The 26,841-nt window shown below is 34.6% G+C and overlaps 1 protein-coding gene across 1 annotated transcript in view; it reads right to left on the reverse strand.

Moving 5' to 3' along the window:
- PIKFYVE (phosphoinositide kinase, FYVE-type zinc finger containing) overlaps window positions 1–26,841 on the reverse strand; it is a 79,184-nt gene that overhangs the window by 11,345 nt on the left and 40,998 nt on the right. Inside the window, exons 18-34 of the mRNA XM_045560148.1 lie at window positions 24,485–24,625; window positions 23,754–23,880; window positions 22,356–23,515; window positions 20,367–20,467; window positions 18,723–18,794; window positions 17,872–18,043; window positions 15,113–15,291; window positions 13,251–13,364; window positions 12,466–12,574; window positions 12,196–12,350; window positions 11,464–11,554; window positions 8,077–8,137; window positions 7,067–7,204; window positions 6,064–6,184; window positions 3,558–3,653; window positions 1,493–1,576; window positions 520–617 (exon numbers count right to left, since the gene is read on the reverse strand). Of these exons, the coding sequence (XP_045416104.1) occupies window positions 520–617; window positions 1,493–1,576; window positions 3,558–3,653; window positions 6,064–6,184; window positions 7,067–7,204; window positions 8,077–8,137; window positions 11,464–11,554; window positions 12,196–12,350; window positions 12,466–12,574; window positions 13,251–13,364; window positions 15,113–15,291; window positions 17,872–18,043; window positions 18,723–18,794; window positions 20,367–20,467; window positions 22,356–23,515; window positions 23,754–23,880; window positions 24,485–24,625 (3,019 nt within the window). The remainder of the gene's footprint in view (window positions 1–519; window positions 618–1,492; window positions 1,577–3,557; window positions 3,654–6,063; window positions 6,185–7,066; window positions 7,205–8,076; window positions 8,138–11,463; window positions 11,555–12,195; window positions 12,351–12,465; window positions 12,575–13,250; window positions 13,365–15,112; window positions 15,292–17,871; window positions 18,044–18,722; window positions 18,795–20,366; window positions 20,468–22,355; window positions 23,516–23,753; window positions 23,881–24,484; window positions 24,626–26,841) is intronic.

Raw genomic sequence — 26,841 nt, forward strand, 5'->3', positions numbered from 1 at the left:
ACTCAAACCCAAATTCAACTCCAGCTCCATCACTGACTGTCTAATCTTGAGCAAGTTACTTAATCTAAACCTTAATTTTCTTTCTGAAAAATAAGGATATGACAAATAATATTTTGAGGCTATTGTAGGGATTAAGATGATAATGCATGAAAATTTCTTTTCATAGTGCCAATAAGGCTATAAAACTCAAAAAAATTTAAAAAGTAACTTGCTATTTACATCTTAGGTGGTATATTTTAAACCGAAAGCTCTAGGAAGGAAGATCCTCTTTTTGCATAGACCAAGGAGTTTCTAAGTGTTTCAAACTCAATAACTCCAATTTGCACTTAAGGTAAGAATCAAAAAGGAAAAGTAAAATATCTATAAAAGATGATATAAAAAATGTTTAAATTTACATATATTTCAAAGACCAGAAGTAGTAAATCCTTGCCAGATGGCACTTGTTTTTATGTGTTTTCTTTTTCAAACCATAACTTTAAATATAACTAATTATGAATACTCCTTCATTTGTAATCTTACTTGGTTGTGGTTCTGCTTCTGCAGGACGGTTTGTCTGGCCACCACTGATTTCAGGTAATCTAATAGGGCTGCTACTCTTTGGTCTGCTGTCTAAAATACTAAAATGAAAAACAAAGGAAAATTTGGTTGTATACTAGTTTGAGATAGAAAATAGGAAGTAATCTGATTCCTACACTTATTAACTTCCCACCTAACTCCACCCACAACATCAAAAATCTGATGCATAACTCATATAAACACAGGTTGGAACATGGAAGAAAAAGTCTTTAAATATCTACTGGGTATTAAAAAGTAAAACGCTATAACTATAAAAACATATGGAAGTATAGACTTTTACAATATTTTTCCCCAAGTCCATTAGCACTAGATCAGCACCTATAAGTCAAACAATTACAGAAAATACCAATTTCATTGTTCTTACACTAGTTACCATAATAATTCAGATCAAATTTTATCATGTTAATAGAGTTGGAAACCCTATTTCAGTAAGGATCGTAACAATGGGCCTGTGACAATTTCTACGTAAATGTCTAAAATACTGAATATGCTAAAAGACTGGTTTGGATTTTTTTTTAACTATTAGGATCTTTAGCTATAATGAACAATTCACAGATACTTTGAATTACAAAGCCATGCAGTAGATCACTAATTTTATAAGTTACTATTTTTTTAAATAAAAACAATAACTTTTTCATTTTTTTTTCAAAAACATTTAAAGTTTAAACCTGTAATATATATTGAACAGCCATAACAATTATCAGGAAACTGTATCCCAAGGGACCATTTAAGGTTTTTTGCTATATTTGAATTTTGTTGTCTCTATTATTTGTTGTCTCTATTGAAATATGAGTGCCATTATCTGGATCCTAGAAATTTTTATACTGATAAGATGCTATAATAAAACTGAAGTACAAGCATATAGAAAATGATGATATAACTAAATTAAAATAGATTCTACTTAATCATGAATCACCTATTTGTTGGAAGCCCTTCTTCGGCACTGTTCCACAGAGTCGCTTTAGACAATTCCTCTAAGGCATTTCGGTATTCTTTACAACTTAGGGAAGAAATAGGTTGAAAAATGTTAAACATTAAGTTCTACTTTAAAAATAAATCATATGCTTTAGAATAAGTTTTGCAACATGGAAGCACAATCATTTTAAGTGCTTAAATACATTTTGGTTAACTAACAAAAGCAATTAAGTAGAAGCTTTACAAGGAAGGTCAACGTCTTCACAGAGAATAGAAAATACAACCCATGAACTCACCAAGCAGTATCAATATCTTCAGCAAAGATTTAAAAAGATTGTGTACTGACACTTAGATCAAATGACTTCAGGGGTTGAACAGCTTTAAAGTCTGGAGGTGGAAAACATGACCCACCAACTCACCAAGCAGTATCAATATCCTCAATAAAGATTTTAAAAGCCTATGTACTGACACTTAGATCAAATGACTTCAGGGGTTGAATGGGTTAACTTTAAAGTCTGAATCCTCAGGGTTTAGTACAAAAGAGAATAAAAAAACTTCAGAGTGCTTTTCTACTTAAAGGTATTAAACTTTAAGGGAAAAAATTTATTTTTAATGTTCTATTAACCAAAAATAATCTGACTCTTGGACCAGCAGTCTTGGGAGCCCTGCTTTAGATAAACCTAATGTCATGGAACAAGAGAGGCATGTTAAGGATATATTACTTTTCCAAGACCTTGAAAGAAAATGACCTCAACTAGAATACTTGCTTCCTAATAGTACAAAAAATATATTTGATTTGGTTGACTTCCCTACCTTTTTTGTCTATTATCAATAAAGTGAGAAGCAAATACTATCTTCATAAAGGCCAAAAGGTAAAGATAAAGAATTCATCATATGGAATCTTATAAAGGAAAAAATTCCTCATTACACAAACAGTAAACTCTAAACTCCATAAAGGTAGAAGCACATAAGTCTATTTCTTTCACTCCTGCATATCCAATACCTAGTATATCATTTTGTAGACATTTAACTATTTCTTGAATAAATGACTTATTATAACCACTACCTAAAATGTTTGATGTCTTCCAGTGGAAAAAAATTTTAATTAAATATCCTAGATTCTACTTAAAATAAATTCAACCACTTCCAAGATACTTTTAGAATTCAAAATCTTTGCTCTTTTAGCCATACTATATAAATATTTTTAAAGTATGATACCTCTTTAAGACATATGATAATGGTGTAAATTAAAAAGTCAGAAATGTCTATGAGGTAAGGAGTAAGAACAGCTTACAGTAGGATCCCCTTATCCACAGTTTCACTTCCCATGGTCTGTTACTCAAGGTCAACTACAGTCCTAAAATATTAAGATATTTTCAAAGAAAAAGAGAGATTACATTCACATAACTTTTATTATAGTGGATTGTTAAAATTGTCCTATTTTATTATTATTACTGTTAATCTCTCATTGTGCCTAATTTATAAATTAAACTTTATCATAGGCATGTATGTATAAGAAAAAACATAGTATATATAGAGTTCATTACTATCCATGCATTCAAGCATCCACTGGGGGTCTCAGAACATATCCCCCATGGATAAGAAGGCACTACTGTACTGTAAGTAGGAACACTTTACTTCATGTGTATGTGTGAAGCAGGAAGGAAGTGGAGGTGAAGAATATAAATGAGTGAAGAATATAAGAAAAGATATTCAGATGATACATGGCAGGATGTTCCAAGTATTATGTCAATAAGTAAACTGAAGGAAGGGATCAAGGGATACATATTATAACAGAATGGTTAGAGAATTCAAGAATCAGTAAATAATTTGCCTACTCAATTTGGTCATTAGGAGCTTGCTTAAGAATCATCCTATACTCCATTATTTGGGTAAAGGAAAGGTTTCCAGGTACAAAGAGAATAGGCTATCACGACTAAAGACATATTTTGCTTATAATTAATCATTTTGCTTTATTCTATCTGAAAGATCCCCAAAATAAGGCCTATAGACATACATAAAATATACAGATATAATAACAGGTGAAAAAGTCCCATGAATAATACCTGAGAGCAAAAGCAATGATGGAGCTGGGTTCCTTTTCACACACTGCAATAGGCACTCGTTCATGTTCATACATTAAGTAGTGTTTATCTGGATCACTGTTCAAATTTTTTGAATACATAAGTAAATAAGAATAAACTTTGCAGAAAATCACATGTAAAAACCATTAACACATTACAAGTAAATCTCAGAACAATTCTGAGTTAAATAAATACTGTACAATAACAATACAATTAAGAAAGCCGAAATGTACGCATATGATAACATGAATCAAACAGGCAACAAAAAGATATCAAGAGAAAGTTGTTGAAGGCAATCAGAAAATTATAAAAATTAGGTTTCAAATCGGAGGGTTCTGAAATAGTCACTTCAAAGAAAAGTTTCCATACTGCCAAGACTTTGCTCATATCAATCTCAAAAAGAATTTACAATGAACAGTGGAAGTCTAAGATATTTTGTTCTATTATAAGCTTGAGAGAAGTCTTCTAGACACTGTGGGGAAGACATACTGCTAGTCCAAAAATAAATAACACAACAAAGGCACTCTACTATTATCACATGGAAATTCAATTTTGCTCACCTGACTTTCACTCTATCTGCACTGGGCACTGTTAGGCACCGTCATTCATTTTATTAATATTTAGGTGCTATATTCTAAGCACCTATTGTGCCGGGGATGTAACATGCAGAAAAACTATTATTAAGCACCTTACATGTGTGAGATGTTAACAGTTACAATGGTGAAAAAAATAGGCATCACAGAATTTATAATTTAGTGGGGTAAAGAAACAAATAATCCTACAAATAAACATAATCACTGTGATAAGTGCTATGGGAGAATTATTAAGGAATGAATGTTTGCGTTCCCCCTCCCCAACTCATATGTTGAAATACTAACCCCCAATGTGATGGCATAAAGAGGTGGGGCCTTTGGAAGGTAATTTAGGTCATGAGAGTAGAGTCCTCATAAATGGAATTCGTGACCTTATATTCATGACCTGAGAGAGCTCTCTAACCCTCTTTCTACCACGTGAGGATACAAAGAGAAGATAACAATCTACAACCCCAAAGAGGGCCCTCACCAGAACCCAACCGTGCTGACATCCTAATCTCACACTTCTAGCCTCCAGAACTGTGAGAAATAAATTTCTGTTGTTTATAAGCCACCCAGTCTATGGTAACTCATTACAGCAGCTTGAACTAAGACAGGAATCATGAGAGCACATAACAAAGAAAACTAATCTGGCTGGGGGAGGGAGCTGGTAACATTTGCCTGAGAAAGAATAGGACTTAATGATTAACAAAGAAGGTAAGAATATGAGGCCAGGCACAGTGGCTCACGCCTGTAATCCTAGCACTCTGGGAGGCTGAGGCGGGAGGATCGTTTGAGCTCAGGAGTTCGAGACCAGCCTGAGCAAGAGCGAGACCCTGTCTCTAGTAAAAACAGAAAGAAATTATATGGACATCTAAAAATACATATACAAAAAATTAGCCGGGCATGGTGGCACATGCCTGTAGTCCCAGCTACTCGGGAGGCTGAGGCAGGAGGACTGCTTGAGACCAGGAGTTTGAGGTTGCTGTGAGCTAGGCTGACGCCACGGCACTCTAGCCCGGGCAACAGAGTGAGACTCTGTCTCAGGAAAAAAAAAAAAAGAAGGTAAAGAGTATGAAGGATCATAGCCCATTCAAGAAACTAAGATATTCGGGTCTGAAGTAGAGAAAATGGGGACCTTTTACATACTACTATCATGTGACATAACATATACTGTACTAAGTCTCTACTTGTCTCTTCTCCAAGATTATGAGCTCCTAAGAGCAGTGATTTTTTTCCTTATGAATCTTATTCTACATCATAGGGCACCAGAGTAGGCACTAAATAAAAGTTTGAATATTGACTGAATAAATATATAAGTCAGTTAAGAAAAAACAGAAGATCTAATTAATGTTCTCCTTTTGGATATACTTGTACCACGATAACAAGAGCTGCATTTGATGGCCACACAGGTCAACCAGTGGAAGAAAAACAAACTTTCACAGCCAATCTATATTCTTTCCCAATCTGAGTGAGCCCAGCACAAAAAGATCATATAAAAACTATTATAGGTCACTATAATTCATCATCACTGCTAGAACAATGGCAATGTCTCAGGAAATTATTAGGCAGTAATACCATCCTCATATGCAACCAGCAATGTTTTTATTATTATGAGATAATTGATATAGCAGTGTACCTTCAAAAAAAAGGTAGATATATTGTTTTCAGAACTAGTAATAGTGAGAATTAAACAATATTAGGTAATGCTTTTTTATCCATTCATCTACTATATAATGATTACATGTTCTACAAATTACATTGTATCAAAAGACATCTCTTTTATTATGATGAAATGAAATCGAGAATGGAGAAAGACATATATACCAATAAATATTATTTAAATATGTAGAGAATAAGTCTAGAGACTTTTTTAAATTAAACACCCAATAGCCACTGGCTTTAATAATACTTACAAAGGAAATGGAATAGGATTATAGCTATTTCCCGGAAGCAAATTTGCAAAGATGGCTTTCATGGTTGACTTTTCCTTCACCTGACTATCTGTGGATCCCAGCAAATGTCCATCAAACACATCTAAAATGAAAATTAGTCTACTTATATATTAATATTCAGAGAAAATAAAGAGTATAAAGTATTGACTTTATTTCTTTTCCTTTTTAGAATATAGACACATGCACACTTAATTACCAATTATGGTTTAAAATTTCTGATCTAGGAAAAAGATCCCTATAGGATGAAACAGGAAGCAACAGTGAAGCATAATAGCACTGACCCCAAGGGACTTTTTTTTTTTAAACTACTTTAAAACTTTTTTTAAAAACATTTTGTTAACATCTCTGAAACTGAGATCATCCCACAATCAACCATTACAGCAGCCAGACAACAGCCATGATGGGATTACTGCTTGGGCATGCATGAACTTAGTCACAGCTGTTCATGTTGTCACTTCAACTCAGTTATGTGCACTGTGGCTATTACACCTGAATTTAATAGAAATTTTAAAGTTAATTTCAAAGTTTATACTATAAGTAAGTAGTTACTGCTTAAATAGAAAGCAAGGAAAGAGAGGAGCAAGACATAAATTTGCTGTTATGAAGCAAATATTTGTTGTTGGAGAAAATGCTGCAATTTTCTTACTTTCTTACAAAGCTACAACCATGTGCTTCATGAAACTTAAGAGAATAAGATCCCCAGAAGGTAGATGAAGCTAAATGACATCTTGTTAATGAGATATTTACGTATCAAGTAGTACAACTAAAGGAAGAAATAATATGATAAAAAGTTGTATCTAAAGAAGCATTTTTAATAAGTATAAAATAGAAAAATTCTAAGGGATAAGAAAGCATTGTGTAAAGAATCAGCAGTGTTTTTCTTCCTTGGAGACACATATAAAGCAAAGATACATCTTTCAGTCTTACATCCAATGAAGTTCAGTAAAAGTGACTTAAACTGTACCTTCAGAACCGCTGGCTGTATCTGGCTCAGGGGGCCCTCCCACGGACTGCTCAGAAAGGACTTCAGGTGGAGTGGGTAACTGGAGATGGGTAGAACTGGTGGAGCTCTGGCTGGACAGGGTTGTTAAGAAACGATCCTCTAAAGAAAGATACAATCTTAAATGAGTCGTTTACCAATATTGCATCCATTTATTTCTACCTAATATTATTTTTTTAAATGTCAATTCATATTTCCACTTTCTAAAACATAGAATTTTCACTTCTTAAAAATCATCTAGTTCATACAGCTCATGTCATAGAAATTGACACAAAAATCCAGAAAGGTTATATATGACTTGACCACAATCAAATCCTGGTAGCAGTATGCAACTGTCAATCAAGTCTGACTCCTATCCAACTCTTCCCACTACACCACAATGCCTACCTAAATATTAGTTCATTCAGTTTAAAAGAGAATGAAATTAGGATACTATGGGGAAAACTACATGCTTATTCTAGGGGAGAAAGAAACCATTAAATCATAAGAGAAAAATACCAAGAATTACAAGTTGAGCTCTTGTTCTATAAAGATAGTCTACATAAATTTCCACACAAAGTTTCTGTGATGACACCAACTTATTCAATGAATACTGTGAAAGATATCTTTGAGTCTAGAAAAGAGTTTAGTGACATTAAAAATATAAATTAAACTTTGTAAGATTTTTACAGTGAAACCTGGGGGTTGACTTGGAACAAGCAAAATAGAAATCCAATTTCCTTTTTTCTATTTCTTCTTCCTCCAATAACATCACCCTTTGTATTTCATGTATTTCTACAACCTAATTTTATCTTTATATCAATATCCCATATGATAATCTTAAACTGATAGAGTTACAAATGCTCAACAGGAAGAAAAGTCTATCAATAATTGCGCCAGAAAAAAATGCTCAAAGTTGGCAGTTAAAAATAACTTGTACACTAAGAAATTTCTTTAAATCCAATGGCAAGTGATCACTAGACTTGAGAACCAACCTTTTTCTCCATTTTGAAGCCCTGGGGAAATATTCCGCGGAGATGCATCCATTGCACTGATCTACAGAGAAGTAAATACTTCATTCTTAAGGAAAACATTAAAATAACATTTAAAATGTTTTTAGCCTGGTGAATCTTAAACTGTTTGGTCTCAGGACTTGTTTATACTCTTAACAATTACTAAGGATCCCCTTAAGTTAAAATAAGTTTTTGTTTCCCTCATTAGAAATTAAAACTGAAAAAGTTTTAAAATATGTATCTAGTCATTTAAAAATAATAAGTCCATTACATATACACATAAGTAACATATTTATTAAATAAAAACATATTTATGTTCCAAAATTAGGAAAAAATGGGTGAAAAAGTGATATTGCTTTATATTTTGACATATCTTTAATGTGTAAATAGAAGACAGCTAGATTTATATCTGCCTTCTGCATTTAATCTTTTGGGATATATTGTTATTACTGAAGTACATAAAGAAAATTGGCTTCATACAGATATGCAGTTGAAAAAGAGAAAATCTGTAGAGCCTATGAAAGGGTCTTGGACTCTCAGGAGTCATTGAACCACACTTGAGAATAGTGTTCTAAATAGTAGCTCACTTCTTAGCATTAAAGCATCTGGGAATACTCAGGATTATCCATTAAGCCTAGTAATCTTATATTATCTAATGAATCTTCTCAATTCCTATTATTTTTATATAAGAATATATTTAGAATGACTATAAGGCCCATGTCCAATTTCATTACAAAGACATTTCTTACGTCTTCGATTATAGGTCACCATATCAGAGACACCTCCCTGGCCACTCTATATAAAATAACCCACCACCTACTCTCTCAGCAATACTCTCTCTCTCTGTCTTCATAGATTTTTTACATATTTTTTAAATGTTTATTGGTTCATATGTTTATTGTCATTAGGCAAATGTTCCACAAGGACAGTAACTATGGTCTTTGTTCATAATGGTATGTCTTGACCTCAGAATTATGCCCAGCACACAATAAGCCCTAGAGAATTATTTATCATGTAAATACAGTAGTCTTCCCTTATCCATGGTTTCACTTTCTTAGGTTTTAGTTACCTATGGTCAACCTTGGTCCAAAATTGTTAAATGGAAAATTCCAGAAATAAACAATTCATAAATTTTAAATTGCATGTTGTTCTGAGTAATGTATGGAACCTAGTGCCATCCTGCTCTGTCTTGCCCAGAACACGAATCATCTCTTTGTCCACCATATCCATGCTGTCTATACTATATACCCCTTAGTCACTTAATAGCCAGTTCTGTTATCAGATTGACTGCCATAGTATGGCAGTGCTTGTGTTCAAGTAACCCTCATTTTACTTAATAATGGTCCCAAAACCCTCATTTTACTTAATAATGGTCCCAAAGCACAAGAGTAGTGATGCTGGCATATTGCTATAATTGTTCTATTTTATTGTTAGTTATTGTTAATCTCTTACTGTGCCTCATTTATAAATGAAACTTTATCATAGGTACATATGTATAGGAAAATCATTGTATACATAGGGTTCGGTACTATCTGTGGTTTCAGGCATCCACTGGGGATCTTGAAACATATCTCCCGTGGACAAGGGCTACAGGATTTCAAATCAACTTTCAGCCTTTCGAAAGATGATCATCTGTTGAATGATTTTGTATCATCAATTCTGTGTCTACCTGCTATAATTTAAAGATCTTACACCATCAGCTTTATAGTTTGTTCAGTGGACAAATGGAAAGGCCACCAGCAAACTGCATTAGTCATTAATAACCCTAGACTAGCTTTCAAATACTAACATACATATCATCCTCAGTAGCCTTATTCTTAACTCACATCTAACCTTTAAGGAAAAGTGATTCCTACACAGTTGTTTAAGAGACAAAAAGGAAGAATTCATTATATATCACTAAATAACAAAAACATATAAGGCACTTGAATCCATCACTCCATGAAAATATTCTTCTACAAATACTATACACTGTACAAAAAGAAAATAATCTCTCAAAAGCTCTTATGATAGAACATGAAGCCCTTATAAGATACTGGCATTAATTCATGTGAAATACAGTCAGTGTGACAGGCAGAATTCTAAAGTGGCCCCAAGATTCCCAGCCCCTGGTATATATACACCTTCTCTCAATTACTCGATCAAATACAGACAGTCCCTGACTTAAGATGGTTCAACTCACAACTTTCAACTTTCTGTCTTTATGATGGTGCAAAAGCAATGCACATTCAGTACGCTCCTTGACTTCCAGTGGGGTTATGTCTGTATAAACCCATCATAAATTGAAAATATCATTAAGTCAAAAATGCACTTTCAACATTTAAGATGTTTTCAATTTATGATGGGTTTACCAGGGCATAACCCCATTGTAAGTCGAGGAGCATCTTCACTAAATGAGGAATTGCTGTGAAGGGATTTTGCAGATATAATTAAGGGCCCAAATCAGTTGACCTCAACATGGGGAGATTACCCAGATGGACCTGACATAATCCCATGGGTCCTTAAATCTGTGTCTACAGATCAGAGACCGAGAAAATAAGTGATTTGAAGCACAAGAAGGATTCAATGCATTGCTGCAGGCTTTGAAGACAGAGGGGATCGCATGGCAAGAAATGCAGCCAGCCTCTAGGAGTTACAAATGGCCTCTAGTCAACAACCAACAAAAAAACAGGGACATCAGTCCTACAACTACCAGGAACTGAATTTTGTCAGCAACCTGAATGAGTCTGGAAGAAGATCCTGAGCCTCAAATAAGACAGAAGCCCAGGCCCAAACCTTAATTTTAGCTGTGTGAGATTCTCAGCAGAGGACCCCAGCCATATGTGCCAGAACTCTGACCTACAGAAATTGTGAAATAATAACTCTGTACTTTTGGACACTAAGTTTGGTGTAATCTGTTACCAAGCGAGAGAAAACTAATATAGTTGGGAAAGACTAATTAAATCAACATGTAGAACTTAGAACTTACCCACTTCAGACACCTTAAGAGTTTCTCATTTAAGTACAGAGATAAAGAACATCCAAAACTGTATAGTAAAATACATGAGGACTGTATTATATGCTTAGAGCATCCACAACTTTTCCTCTGTAGCACTTGCTGTCACCATGATGCTATCTTCAGTGATGCCAGTAGATAGGAGCTTTTATAAATATTTCAAATACATGTACTATAACAGGTCATTTTATTTCAGGCTAGGATATAAAAGTAATCCAGGTCCCATTTCCTTAATACCTCATAATTTCAAAATGCAAAACCCTACTTGTTACTATTAATAAAGTGTGTATTAAACTACCACTGCTAAGTGTTATAAACAGAACTAACTATATATCTATCAATGAAGGACCAAAGACAAGACTGCATTTTATTACCTTGCTTTCCTCCCCTTGTCTCAGTCTTCCAGGACTTGGAGGAACTGAAGGTCGCTTTCTACCCTTTTCCTGCTGGAAAAGGTCCTGTAACCTATGGCCAAAGGCAAAAGAAGCAGCAGCAACAGAAGAACAAAAATATATGGTTTTGTTTCCAGCACCTTGAATGATGTTTATAAATTTTCTCTTTACAACCTTGAAAACTTAATAAATTTTCCTATTTAGATTATAATAGACTTTAAAGTTGTATATAACTAAGACTAAGTATCTTAGTCTGTATTTAATCAACTAACCAAGAGCTCTTGTTGATATGACTATAGTTATAAAACAATAGAAAATTATATAGAAAAATATTTCTCAAAATATTTAAATAAAGGTTTAACATAAACATGTCAATATATTTGAAATTCCTGGCCCAAATACCAATAATCATTCATGGCATACTAACTCAGTTAAATATGATTCAATAGAGCACACATTTGAAAAAGCATTGTTTCAAATTATATTCAAAAAAAGCCTGTTCTCATTTTTGGTTTTACATCTTCACAAACTATCTAAAGATCTGCATATATAATTTAAAGGATAAAGGGAAGGGAGGGTGATAGAACACAAAAGCTTCTATAACTTGAGAGTAAAATGAACATTCATAATCAATAAAAACTTTTCAATTTAAAAATATTATGGCAGAGCAATGTGGCAATAATATTAAAAGGAAACCAGACTGCAAAATCATACCTGTTATTCCAAGCTTGTAGCACTTCACAGAGACTTTGTTTCTTGGCAATGAGTGACTCAAAGACTGACTGTAGTTGCTGAGGGGTATCTACAGAGGAAGACATGAGCCTTGCTTGCATCTTCTCAATCCAGTTCTTGAACTCGCCTTCTTCCATCTACAAGGAACAGAAACAATTTCATAAACTGAGGCATTATACACACAACCCCTAAAAGAAACTTCTAATAAGTTAATAGTTACCTTTTGAATTTTCTATCAAAGAAATGAATTACCTCTTTTTGTGCAAAAATATCTTCCATTTTTTCCTCTCTTGTTTTGCTAAATGTATCAGTTTTCAAAGATGCGAGTCTTTCATCAACAGCAAGATATACTTGTGAAACCCTAATAAAAGATGGAATCAAATTTTCTCTCACATAAATAGAAAAAAAAGGTGTTACATACAAAACTATAACTGAAATATGTTTTATCTAATTAAGAATCACATATAATTTTGCAGAGCAAAAAACACCTGCAAGCACATACTTTAAAAATATATATATATATATATATATATATATATATTCTTTTTTTTTTTTTTTTTTGAGACAAATTCTTGGTCTGTTGCCTTGGGTTGAGTGCAGTGGCTTCCTCATAGCTCACTGAAACCTCAAATTCCTAAGTTCAAGCAATCCTCCTGCCTCAGCTTCCCGAGTAGCTGGGACTACAGGCCTGCACCACCACGCCCGGATGGGTTATCCCTCATATTCAGGCTGATCTTGAACCCTGCCCTCAAATGATCCTCCAGCCTTGGCCTCCCAAAGTGCTAGGATTACAGGCATGAGCCACTGCACTCGGCCTACTTTATAAATTTTACAGTTGTTTGTTCTATGTGAGTTTCACTTCTTTTTTAATACTTTTCCGTATTGTCTGCATTTTCATTTTTTTACACCAAGCACACATAAGCACAGTTATTTACATTTTCAAAGCAAGTTAAATGAACAAACCTGATACTTTAAAATAGCTGTAGATTATAGACAGTACTAAACAAAAAATGATAATTAAAGAAAGTAGAACTTACTTTTGAAAGAAGTCCTTCAGATCCTGAAGAAGGGACACTTTTAATGGGGCCTGACGTTTAATGAATATTTTGGGGAGTGGAACACATACTTCAAGAAGCCGAATGGGAGAATAACTGAGAGAAGAAAAAATACAAAAAATAATAGAAAAATAAGAAATGTTTTAATATCTTAAGAAGAGCTGGATCATGCTGGCCAACCAAATCCTTTAAGGCATAAAAGAAAATAAAGTTTCTGTAAAATGGCATTTTAAAACAATCATAAAGATACTGATATCTTTCTGATATCAACAAACATCCTCCCCAATTTTGGAAGGGTTTGGTTTTGTTTTTTCACGGCATTGTGGTGCCATCATTTATCCCTGGCAGCTATCCTCATCTGCTATAAAAACAAAAATGACTTTGATATAAACCTTTTCTATGAATGAGGAAAGGAACTTCTTCCTAAGATTAGACATAGGTATTCATTACTTTCCCAGCTCCTGAGGTTTCTTCATGAGTCTTTATTTCCTTTCCACCTGAGAATTTATATTGACTAATAAATGCTACTCCCTACCTAGACCCTAGATTCACGATTAAAGCTCTTGCTTAAAAAAGGAAATAAACTCTAATTATTTTCTTCATGAGTCTTTATGTCCTTTCCACATGAGAATTTATATTGACTAGTAAATGTTACACCCCATCTAGACCCTAGATTCATAATTAAAGCTCTTGCTTAAAAAAGGAAATAAACTCTAATTAGCAAATATTTCCTGAGAGTCTATTATGTGACAGACACTGTTTTGGGTGCTAAGGATATAGCACAAAACAAGGGCCAAAATTTCTGTCCTCATAATTCAGAAATAACAAAATTTTGGTAACAAACAAAATAAATAAATATTCAAAACATGTATCAGATGGTACATACTTTTAAAAAAATAAATTAGGAAAGAGAAGCAGGGAGTGCTTGGGGTAGGAGGGTATCAGGGCAGATGAAATCTGAACCAATACCTGCAGAATTAAGGAAACGGCAGGAAGATATCTCAGGAATGAGCAATTCAGAGAGGGAAGAACAAAGCGCAAGGCTCTCAGGCAGGAACCTACCTGACACACATAGCTGAGGCCCAGCAAAGGAGGCTGCAGTGGGTTACGTGAGGGGAGAGAAGGTGGTCCTGGGCAGCCAGAGCAGGTAGGGGATTACAGGCCAGTAAATAGACTCTGGCTTTCACTCAGAGTGAACAGACACCCTTTGGAGTGCTTAGAGCAGAGGAGTGACATGAGCTGATTTTCCTGTAAAAGGACCACTCTGACTGCTTTGTTGAGAGCAGGCTGTAGGGGCAAGGCCAAAGGGAGATTGGCAGAGGCTACTGCAATAACCTAGGTGAAAGATAACACAGGCTCAGCCCAAAGTCGTAGTGGTAGAGGTGGCGAAAAGTATGTAGATTCTGGATATATTTTGAAGGCAGAACCTGAAAGCTTTCTCGAATTATTTAATACCACAATGGTAACTATCCACTCTTTGAACACAGACAGAATTTTAGCTCTATCAGAAATATCTGATTATCCTTATGCTAGTTAATGTCTTATTCTGACAGTCTTTCGGATGCCACAACAACGGTTGAGAGTGAAGCCAGTAGTAGAAGATTGCCTAGGGTTCAAATCTTGACTCCATCGTTTACTAGTTCTATAAGTGAGCATAATATCATCTATTTCTTAGGAGTAAATAATACTGAAAGCTCTTAGCAGAGTCTGGCCTTCTACATTTGAAAGGGTAGAGATGGAGAATGACACATACCTACAAATTAATTCAATCTAGTAATAGTGAAAATGTTACTATAACTTCAAGGGATTACGTGATCGGGTACAAGGTCCCTTGAACTTCTTACCTGAAAGATGCCACCATCTGGTTATAGGAGAAATACTGGTGATAATCATGATGGATGGAGTGACCACATGGCTCAGCATTGGCTCTACGAGTGTACTGGTGCCCATAAAATCTAAGTTCAAGGTATTTTGCAAATGACATAGACCAGGACTCATTGGAAAGAGCAACAACTGGTGTTACCTAGAATTCAGCAAAAATAGTTTATCTAGTCACATATTGACCATCTTCTTTAAAAAATTATATATTTTATCTTCTAACATAAACCAAATACATTCTGACTGCAGAAAACTGGGGAAAGAATGAAAATTCAAAGGTGTGTGAACAAATGTGAAGCTGAAAGAACCAATCCTTCAAGATGGATCTGGAGTGGCTAACTGGCTTTAAATTTAAAATAGAGCCAAGCAACCATTTGCTAAGTAGAGATCACACACTGTACACTGAGTTCTCCAAAAACCCCTACATTTTTAACTTTGAGACTCATCTGAACCAACCAACCAGAACTCACCTGCCTCAACCAATCAAAACTAAGAAAGTTTTAATCTTTCATTTGTATAAATGGATCTAACTAGGAACCTAGGCAGGAACTTTTGCTATAAAACCTGAATCCAGGGGATCACTTGAGCCCAGGCGTTTGTTGGAAGCTGCAGTGAACTATGATCATGCCACTGCACTCAACCTGATAGACCAGCCTGGGAGACACATCGAGAACTCCTCTCTTTTAAGAAACAAAAACAAACCAAAAAACCCCCGGAAGCCTCTCTTTGTTCTCTGGAACACAACGCATCTTCAGTTTACATTGAAGGCTAAGTCTCCCTGGTTTGCAAACTGTTCACTAGAATAAAGTCTTTTTTCTCCAAATTCCTTTTCAGAGAACTTTTGTTCATAGGTAGGTAGAGTTGGGAGTGGTGAGGGAGAGCAGCATCATTAATAATCCCACCACCAACATCAATAAAATAGTACATGTTTATTTTCTTTCTATATATGAATACATATATATTAAATACATAGCCACATAGCCAGTATATTTATAGAAACTCTTTTCTATAATTAGCTTTATAAACTTTTCTTTTTTTACTTAGCAATATAACATGAATATTTTCCCCCACAAAATAATCTTGTACAACTTTTTAAATAGCTACAGAGTATCTTACTATATAGACATATATTTACCAATTCTTACCAATATACACTTAAGACATTACTAGTTTTTCCTTATTAGAATGCTGCTCTGAGGAACACCTTTATATATACATATTTACAAATGTCTGTAATTATTTCCTTGGAATAAATTAATAAAGGTGGGAATTGTTAGGTCAAAGGGCATGAACATTTATACCGTCCTTTGACACTTTCTGCCAGTGTCTTCCAAAACAGGTACACTGGTTTACACCATCTCCAACAGTATTTGAGAATACCAATTTCCCCTCACTCTTACCAATCCTAGGAATTAGGATTGAAATCTTTCAAATGTGATTTTCTCAAAAAATTCTTTTAAAAAGGCATTTTACTGGTTTCATTTATACTTCTTTGACTATAATAAGTAAAATTTATTTGCACATTTATTGGCTATTTGCATTAAATTGCTTTGTCGTATCCTTTGCCCATTTTTCTATTATAATGGAATATAGAAATTTAATAGTAAGTGTATTTATGTTTGGTTACATATGGTGTAACTTCTCCTGACACTAGAAGTTTTTCATTTTAGTATAACAAAACTGTTTACCTTTTCCTTTCTAGCATAACCCCAAAAGCAGAGATTTTTGCTTTAAAATAAAGTGCATCTACTGAAGCATGCAAAACATAAAGATCAAATTTGAGTTATTCATTTAGTGCAATGGTTAACCTGCAAAGTTCACATATTCTACAACAAAACATTATCAGCTATACAACAGGAAACTAAAGGCCTATAAGAACAAGTATGAAAGTAAGACTAATAATTGCTAGAAATAGTTTCATGTCTGTATGTTTGCTGATACAGGAGGAGGTGTGATTTTGCCTTTCTCTACCACTGATTAATATGTCACACTATTTATTATTTTATCTGTGATTCCCATATGCACCCTCCAAAAGCACACTCCAAAATAAGCCAATTAAGGTAACAATTAAGTTAAATTTGGTACACACTCACTACAATTTGGATAAAAATTACATATTAAAAACATAATATTGGCATCAAATATTTGTTCCAGAGTTAGAAAAGTAAAGAGAGGCATGCAGAAGAAATAAGACACATGCCCTTTTCTCAAGAACATACATGAAAACCAGTACAAATCAATTTCAACATGGTCTCATCTGTATCTCTTAAGACAGAAACATTGATATAAGCTCCAATTTATCATACAAATATCCTTATATGCTACAGTTATTGCTTTATAAGCCCATCTCATCCTTTAGAGGACAGAAGTCATTTCTTAATCTTTTTCCACTCCTAGGGCCTAGCATAGTACCTGGCACATAGATGGTATTAAATAAGTGTTTTCTGAATAAATAAACAAACATAATTGAGAATTGTCAAGATACAATCTCCAAATATTCTAGTGGACAAGGCACTTGTATTTTTCTTTAATGACTGACATATTCCCAAGATGAGATCTTCAAAAAACAAATATTAGATTGAACATATAGCAGTGGAAGGTAAAATAAAAAGAGCCCAATGACAAATAACAAATCTAAAGTAATACAGACCACTCTCCCACCAAAAGAAGAACTATACAAATAAATAAATGACACGTAAAATATTATAGCAACAGAGAACATTACCTGTTTGCAGATTCTGCACCAGGAATATGTGAGAATTGTATGTTGATATCCAGGTACTGGAGAATCTAACTCCTTCAGAATTATCTGCACACAGCCTTGGCCATGGACAAAGCGCCGAATGTGATGCACCATGGGGGTATCACAGAACATGCTAGGACACTGATAAGAAGGCCTTTGACAAACAAGAGAGTCCTTCTCACATTAAGCATGAAACAGAGAAGCCATATATAATGAATAATGGCAAATCAGAACCACTGTCGAGAAAGTGCAGCATCCTTTTTAGAGTAACAATGACCGGTGAACAATCTCTACAGAGACTCATGCTGCTCTGAGACTGCAGTTGAACATCCTGTCTTCAACTATAGCATCGTGACTTGCATTCTTTAAAAGCACCTTCTATATGCCAACAGTTTTAAAACATTTCGTTTTACCCATTAAAAGCCTGACATTTCTGGGAATTGTTATTTCCTATAAAGGGGATTGATAAAGATTAAATTACATGTGTTTTGCCATGTAAGTGGTGCGTGACAGCACTAGGAATTAAAGTGAGGTCTAGCTAATTTCAACATTTCCTTTGCCTCTCATGTGAATCACTGTAAAAACAGACATGCTGAAAATGTCTGAGTGATGGCAGGGTAATCAGACGAACAAAGATATGAGGAATGCACTGAATAAGATGTCCCAGTATGAATATGAAATAGATTACTTCTTTGTATGGTATACTCTGATATGTGCTATGAAAGTAAGTACTCACACAATAATATTTGACATTCAACTCATGTTTATGTTTCAGATTCAAAGTCTGGGCATCAAAAATGCACAATGGAACATATAAGGAAATTTGCTCTTACCTGAAACAGTATCTCTCTAAAAATATTCCTAATGTAAGATCATTCTTTCCATAAAATTCCATCGTTACTATCCTAAAAGAAGAGATCATCTCTTAGAAACATAAGAATTACCACACTCCAAAGACATTTCATGAGACCACAAATTCTAATTAACCTGTTATATGTATAGTATTTATAATGAAGTATCAAAGCAGGTAATATTCTCTGTTGCTATAGAACAGGTTTTACCTCAACCAGTAAAATAGGTTTAGACTATCCATACTATGGCATCTTTTTCACTCCCAGTACATTAGTATCTTATGAAACTATTTAATGAGTATACGTAAAAATATAGTATTAATTGAGTGAAACTAGTTAGGAAGGAGCAAAAGTTTCCTTTACAAAGGCTTAATCCCTGTCAACATAAAGTGGGATTCCTGCTCTCTAGTCCACACCTTTACTGAGCATGGAGAACAAAAACTTATATTCTTGCTAAAGCACCAATTCTTAACTTTGTATCTAACTTATAAATGCCCACAAATAAGAAAGTTTGGCCACATACCTGTCAAAGTCCACAACTTATTCAAGCCTTGACCTAAGGAGTCCATACACTCCCAGAGAAATTCCTAATAGGCTCCTCCAGCCCAAGTACTCCTGCTGGAGCTATACCACTACTGGAAGAATCCTTCATCTCACTGCTGGAAATAAGTGCTTCAGGTGTCCAAAATCAAAACACGGAACACATTTTGTCAGGTAAACAGTGTTCCAAAATAAGCAGTTAAGTTCCATTCTATTTTTTACGCTAAAGGTAAAGTATGTTATGTTAAGGCTATGTATGTCTATGCAAGGCTTTTTGATTATCATTTGAAAAAAATAATTTAAAACATTATAAAATGAGTTTCTATTTCTATCAAACCACTTAGAATTAAGTTTTAGAATAAAACCCATTAATAAGTCAAAAGGCTGACTGCTTTTATAAAAATGATATGTGAAGGAGAACCTGCCTAAATTACATGTGCTATCATCAAAATGCTTTTAAACTAAATTTTGTGTGTCAGCTTTCTTGGATATCTATGTACAGGCTGAGCATCCCTGATACGAAAATCTGAAACATGAAACACTCCAAAATCCAAAACTTTCTGCGCACCAACATGATGTCACAAGTAAAAAATTCCACACCTGACACCTTTGCTTTCTGATGGTTCAATATACACAAACTTTGTTTCATGCACAAATTAAAAATCTTATACAAAATTACCTTCAGCCTATGTGTCTATGGTATATATGAAACATAAATGAATTTCATGCTTAGATTTGGGTCCCATCCTCAAGATATCTCATTATATAAATGCAATTATTCCAAAATCTGAAAAAATCCAAAATCTGAAACACTTCTGGTCCCAAGCATTTTGGATAATACTCAACCTATACAAATTTCTCTTCTATCCCTCACATTTTTTTCACTGTTGAGGTACTCTCATTAACTTCTACCCATGAACAAACACGTATTTTCATATTTACTTCACAAGTTTAGAAGTTCTATCAATTCATATATACCAGCAGCAGGCCATGTACCTAAAAACAGGTCCTAATGGCTATATTTTTTTTTTAAGTTGCTGGAATTCTGTTCATAAATGCAATAGTGTAGGGAGAGAAGAACCCTACCAAGGACTGACACAAGCACTGGGCGCGTTGCTGGACTGGGCAGAAGAGCTGCTGAAGAGCACGCACAATCTCTGGTGGTTAACGGGATTCAGACAATCCACCTGAAAGAGAAGAACAGATGAGTGACTGCAAGTTGGAAAACATTCCAACCTCAACGAATGCTTCTAACACCAAACACATTCCACTCTATTTGGAAAGCCTCCAACCTTCACTGTAGGACTACTGGTGAAGATTTAAAACTATTATTACAAGAACTAAATACAAGAAAGAAGGGTAGTTGGTTTTTGAAGGAAGTCAACTCAAGAAGTTTCAGTTAAACTTAAAAATAAAAAACAAGATGACTAAATAGCTTGTTTTCTTAACTTAAATACTCTTAGTTTTATAAAACTGCATTAAATTATTTTGAAGGAAAAAGTTAACTAAATATATCCATATGAAACAGTCTGAACTGATGGCTAGATGGAACATCAATCTGAGACACCCAGAAATCTAAATTCTAAGGTATTTATTTAATCTGTGTCTTCAAATTCCAGTATTGTTGATGAAATAAAAGATCAAAATATTTTTTAAAGAAATAAAACTATCTGTGCTTTATGACTGTTTTTGATCATTACAAAGGTAACACCTGCTCTCTGTTAAAATTCAAATAGTAGAGAGGTACATGAAGAAGCTCAAGAAACACATAAAGCCTCTCCTCTTTTGATTCCATCCTACTTCCTGAGCTGAGTAGTTTGACAGTATTGTTTTAAAATATCCATTCTAGAGCCAGGTACAGTGACATACAACTATATTCTCAGCTACTTGTGAGCCTGAGACAGGAGAGTTGCTTGAGCCCAGGAGTTGGGGGCCAGCATGGGAAGCATAGAGAGATCCTGCTTCTAAATAAAGAAATAAATAAACAAACAAATAAATAAAAAATAAATCCATTCTTTTTGGTAGCTCTTACACATACACACACATACACCCCCCTTGGTAAGTACACACAGGGGATTTTGTTTTTATAAAAATGGGATGATGCCACATATATGAAAACAAAACTAGCTTTTTAACACTTAAAAATATATCATGGACTTTTTCCAGGTATTAAATAAGATTCCACTTATCCTTTTTATTGCAAAAAACTGGAAACTTCTTCAATAAATATCTTTGTACCTAATATTCTTACAAAATGCAAGCATCCTTATATAAACATGCTTAATTACTTATGCAGTAAAAGATTATAAAAAGTAGGAGTCCTGGGTCAAAGGAATACACATGTATACATAAATTAAGAGACATCACTTTCTATAAATTTATACAAATGTGTATATAAACATAAATTTATATAAAATTTATGGAAGGTATTTTTTCACATTGTCATTAACCATGGCTCTTTTATCACTTGCCTTTTTGACAATTTCACAAATAAAAAATTAATTAGCACCACTATTATTTAGCACTTCCTTGACTACCAATATAATTGAACATCTTTTTGTTTTATTAAACAATTGCCTTTCCTTGTCTAGAGATGGATTTGTCCCATTAGTTTTATTACTACCATTATCAATAATGTGTCCATAAATAAATCTTCCTTAATATGGTCTCAATTTCAGTCTAAAAAGAAAAAACTACTGTCATAGATAAATAACAAGGTATACAATTTTATGTTAAAAAATGAATAAATCTAAAATTTTTTTAAAAAGGTATCCATTTCCTACAATAAGCTTCTCTCACCCTCCCTGTCACTACCATCAAAAGGATCAAAGGCACATCACACCACACCCAAGTCATGCTGACAGATATTATAAGCAGCTCCACACTTCCCTTTATCCCAGGACTCTTACTGCTTTACTGTGCTCTCATCTTAAAATCCTAAAAACCAGTTTCATTACTTTATAATTCTAAATCACACATATTAAAGTAATACATAAGCCAGCAGACTCAAAACAAAACCAAAAAAAGCACAGGAGTAGAAATACTTAATAAACCTGCTTTTTCAAACTGGCTTACCTTTGTTGACCACACTGCATCACTCGGAATCAGCCCTCTCTCTTCATCATCCTCAGTTTTGCTTCCTGATTTACCACTTGAGGTACCTGGTGCATCCTTTGAATGAGCAAAAGGGTCTGAATTTTTTTGCTGAATTCTTCCTCCTCTGGCTCGATAATCGGCCAGCATTCTACCCAAGCTCTGGCTATCGCCCAGATGCTCAGCAATTCTAGTGCTCACTAGCTCATGTGAGGGCAAGACTTGAATAGACTTGGCCTGAATACTTCCATTCATGCCCTGGAGTCCAGAGAGATCCCTGAGTAGCTGTTTCTTCCTCCTGTTTTCCATTTCTTTGAACTCTTTATTGAGGAGAGGAGACCAATAAACCTGCTCTGCAAAATAATCTCGGGTAGAGCACCTCATCCCCTTTTCAGTTAAAAGGAAGGGTTCCCGGAATGTGATTACTGGGGAGATACAGAGGATCACATCTTTTAATTCCTGTTTAAAGGCCAAAGAATAAGTCTTTCGTTTATCTTCAGAGGAGGTGACTTCCTCAGTAACATATAACCCAGAGTCATCCTGTAGAGGGTCTCTAAAGGCTCTCATCTGGCTTTTAGGATCCTGCAGTTCATCTGTTTGCAGCAAAGACTCTGGATGCTCACTGCCCACAGCATCCTGTTGGTCATCCACAGGGAGCGGTAACAAGGACTCTGGTACCGATGGGAAAAAAGCACAAGGGATACCTGCAGGGCAAGCTGTCGTGGCATATTCTTGGTGCTTCAAGGAGGCAACAGCCTGTGGAACACTTTTACTTTCCTGCTCACTCTTCTCAAACACAATCCTTGATTCCAGCACAGTGCTATCATCAGAAGGCAGAGACTCAGGAGGGATGTCAGGTTCCCAGGGGAGGGAACTTCCACTGTACTGCTCTTGTGCAGCTCCCTCATGCCCCCGTCCCTCAATTAGAGAATGGAATGAAGGGTTCTGCATTAATGTGGGAGGCATAGCAAATTCATCCATGAGGAAGGAGATTTCCAGTTGAGAATGATAAGCTACACAGATCATGAATATTAGGATCTCCTTAACTCGAGCCAACTCATAATCAGAGCCTCCTCTAAGCTTGATTGTACAGCCTAGGTGCTGTGGACAGCCTTCAAAAAACATCAGTGTTTTGGTTTGTTCTACAAATAAATAAACAAATAAAAAAGTTAACAAGGCTTAGGAAGTCCAGACAGAATTAATTTACTATCTTAACATCCACAAAAGAAAACCCCTTATATGACTAAGACCACAGTTGCCTATCCTCACTTAACCACTACTAATAGATATTTTCTACTGAGTAAACATTGTAGTACTGATGAATGAACTCATTTCCTCAGTTTCCCAGTCTCAGGTGAATCTATGCTAAAGATCACTCACCATTTGGCAACTGGAAAATCTGCATATAAAATTTGTGACAAGTGCCCAGGTGTGGTTTCGTAAGCAGCTGGTCCATCGACATTACTAAATCACCCTGGGTCATCCGACTGATTCGTTCTAAAACTTGCTACAACACAGAAAAACATCACATTAAAAATTTAGAGAAGAATAAAAATCTTAGTAAATTTAATCAGAAAATGATGGAAAATTTTAAAAATAACCCTCATAATCAATTTCCTTAATTTTAATAACTGTATGACAAATAAAATTTTTTGATTCTATATTAGTCTATGCTTAGTTGCTTACTAATCAATAATGTGCCCACTAAAACAAACTATATTCACATTAATAATGTTATCAAAAGACATTTAAGCATCACAAATTAGCACAAGATACTGTGGAAAAAACAAAAAAAAACTTCCTAAAATTGGCCTCTGTTCTGCAGAGGGTATACTTTTCAAGGGAGAGAACATTTTCTGCTTGTGCAATTCCTCAACCACATTTGGATCAACAAGTGTCTACTGATTAACTCATGTTAATTCCACCTTTGATTGTATAGATAACCAATCACATTTTCTTCTGATCTGAGAGTCTCCAGTCTTAAATAATGAAATAGCTGCCATGCCTTCTGTCCCACTTTCAATATGTATGGTGCAGCAAAGAAATAAAGATTCCTTTATACCTACTATACATGCACATAAATTTAAAAATAGAAAAATAAGAACACTCACTGATTTTACATTAATGACCAAAGTAATGCCATGTTCCAGTAACATGTCCTGGGCAATCCGAGACACTGTTTTCTCAACTAGAACCAATGTGGGTCGAACATCAACTATTCGCTGAACATAATTCTTCAAGAATTCTCTTTCCTAAAAGGACATTTTTTAAGAAAGACACTTGCACCCAAATGTTTATAGCAGTACAATTCACAATTGCAAAGATGTGGAAACAACCCAAGTGCCCATCAATATATGAGTGGATTAATAAAATGTGGTATATGTATACCATGGAGTACTACTCATTAAAAAAAAATGGTGAACTAATACCTCTTGTATTAACCTGGATGGAACTGGAGACCATTCTTCTAAGTGAAGTATCACAAGAATCGAAAAACAAACACCACATATACTCAATATTAAGTTCATACTAATCAATCAACACTTATGTGCACATATGGAAATAAAAATCATCAGAAATCAAGCAGGTGGGGGGCAGGGGGTGAGTAAATTCACACCTAATGAGTACAATGCATACTATCTGGGTGATGGCACACTTATAACTATGATTCAAACTGTATAAAAGCAATTTATGTAACCAAACCGTTTGTACCCCAGTAATACTCTGAAATAAATAAGATAAAATATAAAATAAAATAAAGAATTCCCTTTCCTAAGTAAGACAAATCAGAAATATTATGCCTGGTACAATTCAAGATCTGGACATACATATTAAAATATCAGAATAGCTTGACTATAATATCAACCTCAGCCTTAATTTTCTTCATCCATAAATAAATCTGTAAGCAAATTAATTCAAACACAAGCAAGAATCTCATTCATCATTTCAAACTGTTGATTATGCTGACAAGAGTTTCAGGAGAAATTCTTTTCTCCAACTAATTTTACTTTGAAGAACTTTCAATTCTTAATAACCTATAATATAAAAGCCAAGAATCCAATTCACTAGCTCTCAGAGATTAAAAAACAAGAATAACAAAAAACTCAACCTCACAACTCCTAAAATTAAAGTAATTTCTAAGTGCTTTTACTATGGTTATAAATTCCTCTTTTATATTCTGAAACAAATCAGAGTATCTCTTCTTGGTATCTGAATAACTCACTCTCTAACAGATGATATTGCAGCTACTTCCTAATTCCAATCTCCCAACAGATCATAATCTACCTAGAACAACTATACTTAACACACTGACTGCCACTCTAGAAAAAAAATTTTTTCCTTGGAGCCATGGTGTTTTATTACAAAAATAGAATTCAAATTTTGAAGACAAAATGATCCTTTCACTTAATGAAAAATTTATTTTTCAGTGTTTTCTGTGCATAAGTTATATGCAACTTGAAAATCAGTTCACATGGCTCCCAAAGGGAAGAGACATGTGAGTTACATATGCTTCACGAGGCCCTGGGCTCAAAACTAGCGTGAGCTAAATACAACTCACATGGCAGTTAATGTGTTAAAGACCTAAAACATAATGCTTAATATAATCTCATCACAAAGTCTTCATTTCAAAACAAATACATACTGTAAATGACAACCAGTGTTAAAACAATACAATTCATTAACTACTTCATAACATTTCTGAGCTCCAGATGAGAGACAACTGAAGGTGAGTCTGTGGTCATCCTGCTCCATGTGTAAAAGTGTTTTTCTGAGCAAGACTGTATTAATAATGTTCACTGCTACCAGAAATGGAGAAGCCTATTACCTGCAATGAACCTGCCCTGTTATGGAGTATATTTCTTCTCACCTTCCTCTATCTCACTGACAGAAATTACACATTTCAAATTCTCCCACTATTAACAAAATGGAATTTTTTCCTGAAATGTGTCAAATTCCTACTCTGCTTATTAAATTGTAATCTAACAGCATTTAAAATGATTTCATCTGTGCAGCTCTAATAAAGTATAATTAGAATAAGTTGATTATATAAAAGTTTCTGCCTTTGGTACAAGAATGGCAAATAAATTTCTTCTCGGTTCCAACTCCAACCAACTATGGCTGTTCATGAAGCACCATGTTAAAAAGGAGGTCTGGTCCAAACTCAGCCAGGAGCAAGTATCAGGCACTAGGCCACGAGCATGGAACGTATTATAGTAGTGGTGGACCAACAGAGTTGGCAGGCCCAGTCTTATGAAGACAGTATAAAGTCACAGGCTAATCATCTCCCTGCCTTTTGTTTCTCATCCTCCTTTCTCTATCTCCCTTTCAGCTTCTTCTGAAATTAGTTATTCCCCACTGGGTGGACAAAAAAAAAAAAATGAAAAAACTCAAATCAGGAGTTAAAAGTATAATAAAACGATGTTTGAAAGAATTGATGAACAAAACGCTTTATGACATACAAGTTAAA

Source organism: Lemur catta, chromosome 8 (genome assembly GCF_020740605.2).
Source record: "Lemur catta isolate mLemCat1 chromosome 8, mLemCat1.pri, whole genome shotgun sequence".
Lineage (NCBI taxonomy): Eukaryota > Metazoa > Chordata > Mammalia > Primates > Lemuridae > Lemur > Lemur catta.